Source organism: Hirundo rustica, unplaced genomic scaffold (genome assembly GCF_015227805.2).
Source record: "Hirundo rustica isolate bHirRus1 unplaced genomic scaffold, bHirRus1.pri.v3 scaffold_458_arrow_ctg1, whole genome shotgun sequence".
NCBI classification, from domain to species: domain Eukaryota; kingdom Metazoa; phylum Chordata; class Aves; order Passeriformes; family Hirundinidae; genus Hirundo; species Hirundo rustica.
Window position 1 is genome coordinate 1 of NW_026690503.1, and position 9,408 is coordinate 9,408.

The 9,408-nt window shown below is 48.6% G+C and overlaps 1 protein-coding gene across 1 annotated transcript; it reads right to left on the minus strand.

Moving 5' to 3' along the window:
• Window positions 1–7,019: 7,019 nt before the first annotated feature.
• LOC120748042 (olfactory receptor 14J1-like) lies at window positions 7,020–8,019 on the minus strand. Its single transcript, XM_040054118.1, has one exon. It carries the CDS (start codon window positions 8,000–8,002, stop codon window positions 7,070–7,072), a length of 933 nt encoding a protein of 310 aa, XP_039910052.1. The 5' UTR covers window positions 8,003–8,019; the 3' UTR covers window positions 7,020–7,069.
• Between the last annotated feature and the right edge of the window lie 1,389 nt (window positions 8,020–9,408).

Consider the following 9,408-nt stretch of genomic DNA (forward strand, 5'->3'; position numbering starts at 1 on the left):
TGCCTCTCCCACTCTGGTGGCCATTCACATGAACCACTGCTATCTTTTTTGGACTCTTCAAACCTTTAAGGATTTGAATTATCATTCCTTGGTGCACTAATCCTTTTCTTTGAGTGTTTATAAGTCCCCTTTCTTTCCAAATTTTTCTAAATGTATGCATTACCCCAAAGGCATATTTTGAGTTGGTGTATATGGTCCCTTCTCGATCCTTTAATAACAGCAACGCACAGAATAATGCATAGAGTTCACAGGCTTGTGCTGACCAGGACGGGCTAAGGGGACCAGATCCTTTCACTTCTAGTTTTTCTCCACGAATTATGGAATACCCAGATTTCCTTCTTCCATCTACCACTCAGGATGATCCATCTATAAATAATTTTTCTCCTGATTTTAATACTTGTTCTCTTAAATCTGGGGGTATTTTTGTTTGTAACTCTATGACCTCTGTGCAATCATGTATTAATTCTTCCCCTGGGTTTCCGTAAAGGAACTGAGTGGGGCTTTGTATATTTGTCACTCTCAGCTCTAATTCTGGAGAGTCTATCAAGATAGCCTCATATTTTAATATTCTGCTATCAGTTAACCATGTTTTCAGCCTCTTTAGCAAGGATTCCCGTAATATTTTGGGGGGGTGTACACTTCCAGTGGTGCCCCAAAGGTTACTTTTTGGGCTTCTACTAACACAGCAGTGACTACCAGAGCTTGCAGGCATGTTGGCCAGCTCTTACTAATTGGATCCAATCATTTGGAATAATATCCTACTGGCTTTCGTCTTCCTGCCCAATCTTGAGTCAATACTTCATAAGCTGTTTGATCAACTGTATTAACAAATAATTGAAAAGGCTTGTCTAAATTGGGAAGAGTCAGTACAGGAGCTTGCAGTAGGGCTTCTTTAACTTGCTCAAAATTTTCCTGATCCCTTTCATCCTATTTCAAATGATTGGTAGTTAATTTCTCATTTAGAATTTTTACTTTTATACTAAACCCTTCTTTCTCTTGCCTACAATAACCCAAGGGACTCAAAAATGGCTTTATTTCTCTTTTAGACTTTGGGGGTCCCATGTTCAATATTCCTGAAACCCTTTCAGGGTCTAGCTTTTTCTTTTGCTTACTAATCCAATGACCTAAATACCGCACTTCTGACTCTACAAACTGCAATTTTGACTTTGATATCTTCAGCCTGTTTTCTCCCAGAAAATTTAGAACCTTAGTAGTACCCTTTCTAGTTTCCTCTTCAGTTTCTCTTGCTACTAACAAATCATCTACATACTGTAGCAGCTTAATTCCTTTGGGTAACTCAAAGGACATCCAAAGATTTTCTAACGCCCTCCCAAAAAGATTCGGTGCCTCTGTAAAACCTTGCGGTAGCACCGTTCACCTTAATTGTTCTCTCCTACCTGTATCTGGGTCCTCCTACTCAAAGGCAATCCCTACTGCCCTCATCCAGAGGGCAAGTTCAAAAGGCATCCTTTAAATCCACGACACTGTACCAAATGTAATTAGGAGGTATCTGGCTTAGCTACTCCTGGAAAGCGGGTAATGGTTCTTTGATTTACCGCTCTGAGATCCTGGACTAGTCGGTAGCTACCATCAGGCTTCTTTACCGGCAGGATGGGGGTATTATGTGGTGACACACAGGACTCCAACACCCCCTGATGTACTGAATTCTCAACTACCGGTTTCAATCCCTTCTGACCTTCCAGTGATATCGGATATTGTTTTACTGGAATGGGGATTTCTGGGTTCTGTATTTCAAGGCTAATGGGCTGAATGTTTAATTTTCCTACTTCACCAGTATACCACACAGTGTCGCTAATCTCGAAATTATCTTCTTCAGTTAAAGAATAGATTTTAAGTTTTCCTTCACAGGGTGTTATTTTACTTCCCAAGGCTATTATTAAGTCCCTTCCTAATAAATTATTATCAGCCTCAGGTATTAATACCAAATCATTCAATCCAAATTTTTTATCCAATTCAATCTGCACATTTTTAATTACAGGAACCTGAAAAACTTCTCCTTTAACCCCAATTACTGGGACACGTTCACAACTTACTTCACATCCTTGTGGTAGTTTTCTTACTGTTAACCTAGTAGCTTCTGTGTCCACCAAAAATGTGATTTCTTCATTTTGAGGACCTATTTTCAGTTTTATCAAGGGCTCTTCTAGGTGTTCAGTCCTCATTAAATAGAGCTCCTGACCCCCCTAGTCTTCTTGAAACATTTTCTCATCTCGCTGCCTCTTTCTACAGAATTTTTGTAGATGTCCCTTTTTGTGGCAATAAAAACAAGTGGGTCCTGTACCCCTGGAGGTAGGACAAGAAGTTTGTAAGTGTCCTTCCTGGTGACAGGAAAAACACGTGGGTCTCGTCTCCCCAGAGGTGGGACCTGCCTTTTTCTGTTGTTTGTTCTTTCCTGAGCACTTCTCTGTATTCATGGTTGTCTGTGTTTCCTTGACTGCTGCCATTAAAATCTGTGGTTTTGTCTTTTGCCTCTCCTCATCTCTTCTCACATACACTTTCTGTGCTTCTCTTAACAATTCCTGAAGCCCCCTATCCTGCCAATTTTCTACTTTTTCCAGCTTCTTCCTGATGTGTCCCCAGGACTTAGCTACAAATTGTGTTTTCAAAAGGACCTGTCCTGCTGCAGTATCGGGGTCTACACCTGAATATAACTGCAAGGCTTTTCTTAGTCTTTCTAACCAGTCTGCCAGGGGTTCATCCTTCCCTTGGTGCTCACTTAGAGCTTTCCTTATATTCTGCCCCTTGGGCACTGCTTCCTGGATTCCTTGGATAATCATCCACCGGAGATCACTCATATTCTGCCTGTGTCTTTCATTCTGATTATTCCAACCTGGATCTTGCATAGGCCATTTCTGATCCCCCTGGTCTGGCCCCTGACATTCTCTATCCCAAACCCTCATTCCTGAATGTCTAATCATTTCTCTTTCTTCCATGGTAAACAAGATTCCTAAGATAGACTGCAGTTCCACCCAGGTGTATATATTCAGCCCCAAGAACTGATCTAATCTCTCTGCCCCTCCAAGAGGATCCTCTAGCAGCCTGCCCATCTCCTTCTTAAACTCCCTAACATCCCCTGTGTTCAGGGGAACACTCACATCACCAATAGGTCTCTGTTCTGGGTTTGCCATTGGAACTTTTCTAAGCGGGTATAGTCCATCTTCCATTTTTGCTTCCCCATCCCCATCATCACTTCTCCCTGTCCCCCACCTCTAGTTCTATGTGCTACTGGCTCCTCCTTAATAGGGGGTGCGTCTGCATTTACAGGAGGACCCTCGAGTGCTTGGGGTTGAACGGGCTGATTAGGTTGCCTATAAGGGGGTGGGAGGTGATCTAATGGATCCTAGGGCTCGTGTCTGTCTTTTTTGGCTGCTTGCCCTCTAGTTTCTAAAGGATAGAAAGGAAAACCCTTGATTCCTTGCCTTAGAGAGACAAGGAACTCTTCCCCTGGGAAGCCACAGAGCAGCATATTTGCTTTCTTCCTGAATAAAAGGTTCTTTTGAATTCACATACAAATTCAAAGCCTGGAAAATCCAATCTTCAAATGATCTGGAATTTGACCAAGATAAATTATCTTTCCAGATCATTTCCTTTGTCCGTTCAAACATACAATAATTAATCATTTTCTGCTTACTTTTTCCTTTTTGGGATTCCCATGCATCCCAGTATCATAACATCATCCCCAGTGGACTGTCCTGAGGGATGCTCCCCTTCTGAGAACCCCCTGTCACAGTTCCCAGGTATACCAGGCTCTTGTGAATTTCCTTCATAATTCGCAGCTCCTCGGTCTAAGGAGTTACCTTTCCTTGGACTCATTTTTGGCGGCAACAAACCAAGAAACCCCCGGTGCCAGGAGAATCTTGGTCTCCCTCACTCACTTCATGGTTCAATCCTCTCACTTATTATTCTGTTGCTCTGTCTTGTCTTTTACCAAGTGTTTGCCTCATGCCTAATTCCAATCTTTCTCCCAATCTCTCTTCCCTGACTATATCCTTCTATCCACTTCCCCTTGCAATCTCTCTCAGTCTACTACTAAAGTTACCAACTCTTTTCTTCTCAAAGAAAATTGAACTTGACTCAATTGCTCCCCTCCTTATTCACCTTGCCCAGTGATCAGATCGCTCCCTTCTCCTCGAGGACCTTCCCCTGGGCTCTTGGGCTGGGACCCTCTCTGCCAGTCCCTCCCAGGGATCCTCACTCATTCTCTCTTTTCACTTCCCTCCTTTCCCAGCTGGTCTCCTCACAGAGAGCTGAAAACGTGGTACTGGGAGGTTCACACTTGCTTTGAGGGTCTGGGCTACCAGCCCCCATTTTAGATACTCTACACACACACAAACATACAGCCGCCCGCCTGCTCAACCCCATGGTACTTACACAGTCCTGTTTTCCCACACGGTTCTTGTGCACAAGACGTTTTACAGGTACCTTTACCTTTAGCTGGCACTCCAACAGGAGCCTTTGTGTGTGCCTTCTATTGCTGGCTTCCTTTGCTTATGCATTATCGTAATTGGAACTCCTTCTCCAAGGGAGCCTGATCTAAGCTCGGGACCACCTAAAAAGAGCTGGTGGGGAGCTCCTTCCCGAGACTAGCCGTCCTTCCCCAGCTGGAGTTCATGGGTTTCTGCACCAAATGGTTATAAATGAAGCTCTATATGTCTATTTTAATAAGCAACAAAGTTAAATTTAGCAGCAATGCAATTTTATTTAAGTAGCATTTTATAATCAAGCATATACAAAAAAATTGGCAGTGATTAATTAAAGATAAGTAATGTTCGGATAAATCACAAGCAAAACAACCAGGGTACGGGGTGGGGGGGTGTTTCTCACCCTACATCATGTACAAAACAATGTAATCCAACTTAAACTTATTCACTGTACGCTAATACATATTCATTAATATTTCTTGTAAATCTCCTTCTATTTTCAATTTGTAAAATCTACGTCACTATACTACATAGTGCATGCTCCACTTGTTGTTAGAGCGTCTTCTTGGCTTTTTGGTGGTCTTATTCAGATGAAGGCTCATCATCTTCCTCACGTCCTATGAATAACCTCACTGATTGTGCATGCGCTCTAAGGTTTGTGTTATACATAACTAAGCATTTTGTTCCAAAAAGTAATTATTTCATGGGTCAAACCACCACCCAAACTCCCTACCTTGGAATAGTCCCAACTTTGTCCATCTCAAGGCCAGTTCTATCTTAAGACATCCTGTATCCCATCACATCTGCAAAGGGCCCATCTCCCGACCTTGGAGTAGTCCCAGCTTTGGCCAATCCAGCTTTGAAACTCTTGCTTATCTCAAACTGCATCCTGTATCTTATTTTTCTCATGTAGCACCTGCCAAGGGGCCCATCTGCTTTGTAACACTAATGACATCTACTTTGTCCTTTATTACCTTACAACAAATATTTTCTAAACAATATATATTTCTAAAATATTGATACAATTACAATTAGCATGAATCATTTTCATTTAGTACATCTTCATAGACTGAGATCAGCAATGTCCGATTGATATTGATCCTCATCACAATAAATGCAGTCTAAATAGATATGAAAATCAAGACCCTTCATGGCTGATGATCAGTCAAACTTTGTCCTCACCCTGTCCCCACCATTTCTCTCATCCAGCCCCTGGCACTCCTATGGATCAGGAACAGTGTGTCCAGCAGGAGCAGGGCAGTGATTCTTCCCCTGTGCTGGGCATTGGTTGGGCAGCACCTCAAGTGCTGTGTCCGGTTCTGGGCCCCCCAACTATGGAAGGACATGGAGGGGCTGGAGTGTGTTCAGGGAAGGGCAACAAGGCTGGTGAGGGGTCTGGAACACAAGTCCTGTGAGGAGCGGCTGAGGGAGCTGGGGTTGTTCATCCTGGAGAAGAGGAGGCTCAGGGGAGACAAGGCAGTGTCAGGGCACAGGTTGGACTTGATGATGTCCAAGGTCTTTTCCAACCTGGCTGATTCTGTGATTCTCTGAAACCACCCTTGCAGCAGTTGCAGGATGAGCCCTGGGCCTCCTCTTCAGAAGGTCCAGCAGCCCAGGTCCCTCAGCTTCTCCTCACAGCCCCAAAGCCCATCCTGTCAGTCCTGCAGAGCCTCTGCAGCTCCTCCTCCTTGCCCAGAACAGGGAGCCCCACAGCCAGACACAGCAGCCCAGATGTGCCCCCCTGGCCTGTGGTGCCTCTGGCAAGGGAGCAGCACGAGGCACTGCAGGAGCCTGCAGACAATTCCTGAAGCACTTGGAGGATGATCCTGCTCCACAAGGGACGTTCTCATGGTGCAAACTCAGGAACTGAAATGGGGAGTGGGGCCAGAGAGGAAAGGGCAACCAGGGATGGGCTGTTTGCAGGGGAAGGGAACAGGGGTGGGAAGAGGAAGAAATTTGTAGGAGGAAGAGTAAAGAAAGCAGAGGTGAGGCAAAGGAAATTCTCAGGGCAGTTTGGGGGTGGCTGCCAGGCAGCCCTGGCTCTGAGCAACTGTCTGCAGTGGCACAGGAAAATCAGAGCCCATGGGAACAATTTTCTGGCTGACTTCAGAGGCCACCACAAACCTGAGTGCTTTCCCTGCTGTCCCCCAGCCCTTCCTGGCCCCAGGGGCTGATGTCATTTGTGCTCACTCAGGTTCATCTCCCCACACCAACACCATGGGGGGGCTCACACCTGCTCTCTACAGTGCAAACAGGGGCTCCTGAGCCAGTGCTGCTGTTTCTCTGCTCCTTGGCAGAGCTGCTGTGACAGCACTGATCTTCTCCCAGCTCTGCACACAGACATTGCTGCTGCAGCTCCAGAGAAGTGAAGAAAAGGGTGATTTCTGCAGAAAACTTGGCTGGGAGATCCTTGCATTTGTTTAAAGCCACCAAGAGTGCAGGCCCCCACTGCCTGTGGCAACAAGGATGGTGGAGAGAAACAAAATGAGAAATGGCACAAACAATGACTATTGGTGGTGAACAATATTGAAAAAGTAAAATAAGAAAGTGAACTTCCGAAATGAAACCAGCAAGATGTATCAAAGATGTCTTTTATTACAAGTGATTTGCAGAAAGTGGCCAGCAGTTTAATGTTTCCAAAACCATCCAGTCATCAGTCTCCAGACTGCAGCCTTGAGCTCCTGGTTCCTCAGGCTGTAGATGAGGGGGTTCAGGGCTGGAGGCACCACTGAGTACAGAACTGACAGGGCCAGATCCAGGGATGGGGAGGAGATGGAGGGGGGCTTCAGGTAGGCAAACATGGCAGTGCTGAGAAACAGGGAGACCACAGCCAGGTGAGGGAGGCAGGTGGAAAAGGCTTTGTGCCGTCCCTGCTCAGAGGGGATCCTCAGCACAGCCCTGAAGATCTGCACATAGGAGAAAACAATGAACACAAAACAACTGAATGAAAAACAGGCACTGAACACAATAACTCCAACTTCCCTGAAGTAGGAGTTGGAGCAGGAGAGCTTAAGGATTGGGGGGATTTCACAGAAGAACTGGCCCAGGGCATTGCCATGGCACAGGGGCAGGGAAAATGTATTGGCTGTGAATAGCAGAGCAGTGAGAAAGGCACTGGCCCAGGCAGCTGCTGCCATGTGGGCACAAGCTCTGCTGCCCAGGAGGGTCCCGTAGTGCAGGGGTTTGCAGATGGACACATAGCGGTCATAGCACATGATGGTCAGGAGGGAAAACTCTGCTGAGATGAAGAACAGAAAGAAAAAGACCTGTGCAGCACATCCTGTGTAGGAGATGGTCCTGGTGTCCCAGAGGGAATTGTGCATGGCTTTGGGCACAGTGGTGAGGATGGAGCCCAGGTCGGTGAGGGCCAGGTTGAGCAGGAAGAAGAACATGGGCGTGTGCAGGTGGTGGCCGCAGGCTACGGCGCTGATGATGAGGCCGTTGCCCAGGAGGGCAGCCAGGGAGATGCCCAGGAAGAGGCAGAAGTGCAGGAGCTGCAGCTGCCGCGTGTCTGCCAATGCCAGCAGGAGGAAGTGGCTGATGGAGCTGCTGTTGGACATTTGCTGTGCCTGCACATGGAGACCTTTTGAAGGAAGAGACAAGTCAGGGGAGACTTTGCTGAGCAATTTCCAAACCCTTTCTTCCAGCCCTGCCCCTGCTGCTCTGTGCCACCCAGTTTTCCTTTTCTCAGAGCCCTTCCTTCAGCCCCGTGCCTGGAGCTCTGCTGGGATCTGGCCCCGTTGCTGTGACGAGCAGGGGCTCTGCCCATGGACACTGAGGGGTCAGCTCTGCTCTGCAGCACTGGGGTCATGGGAACAGGGACAGGGGCCAGTCCTGGGGTTGGACTTCATCAGCCCAAACTGCTCCTGAGGCAGAGGAGCTTGGCAGCATCTCCTGTGCCAGGGCTAAGGAACGGTGATGGCCAAAGGCAGCTGGAGAGGGTTTCCTGCTGTGCCCAGGGAGATCAGAGAGAACTGTGCAAGGCAAGAGCATTGGCTGTAACTCAGTGAAGGGTGAGGGGAGCTGCTCTGTCACTCCATCTGTCCCCAGCTGCCCTTTCTGAGATCAGGGGCAATCCCTGTGTTCCCCTGAAAATCAGCCTGACACAGCTGAGAGCAGAGGGAGCCACAGCAGAGCAAACTGGCTCAGCCTTTCTCAGAGTCTCAGCCCCACTCCTGGCCAAGGACACTCCTGTCCCCCAGTGTCCCCTGGAGGCAGCTCACAGCTTGGATGGCATTCCCAGGACACACCCAGGGTCCTGTCCATGGCACTGCTGGAGGAGAGTCAGCTCATTTCCAGCCTCCAGCCTGCCCTGCCCAGAGCTCCCCGGGGCAGAGGGAGCTGGGACACCCCACTGCTGTGCTCAGCCTGCACAGGAGGAGCCCAAGGGCTGGGCCTGAGCCTGCAGCTGGAGCTGCCATTCCCAGAGAGCCCGTCAGCAAAGCCAGGATCACCTGGGCAAGGCAAGGAGAGAGAGACCTGGGCTCTGAGGAAAAGCCTTTCCCTGCCCAGCCCTGCACAGCCCCTCCCAGGCAGCAGCAGTGCAGGACAGTGGCCCTCAGGCCCTGCTCAGCAGGGAATGGGCACATGGCAGGAGAGATGCCCTTCATCTCTGGAGCTGCTCTGCCGGCCCAGGAGGGGACTGAGGGCCCCGAGCCCCTGGGCTGAGGGCTGTGCTGGCTGGGAGGGGACACAAGAGCTGTGCTGCTCAGGGCAGTGTGTGCCCTGCAGGGCAGGGCCGGCAGGTGCCACATCTCCCCTGCAGCAGGGCTTCCCTCAGTGCTGCCTCCCTCCCTCCCTGCCCACGGCTCTGCTGCTGGAGCTGTCCCAGCCCGAGCTGTTCCTGTGGCCCCGGGCTCCTTCCCTGCCAGTGCTGCCAGAGCCCAGCCCAGCCCCTGGGCCAGCTCTGCCCTGCAGCTGCTCGGGGCTGCAGGGATTAAAGAACAGCTCCCCCAGGCCTGGGCAC

Excerpts from the sequence above, each read along its gene's own strand:
- LOC120748042 (XM_040054118.1), bottom strand. The coding sequence starts at position 8,002 with ATGTCCAACAGCAGCTCCATCAGCCACTTCCTCCTGCTGGCATTGGCA.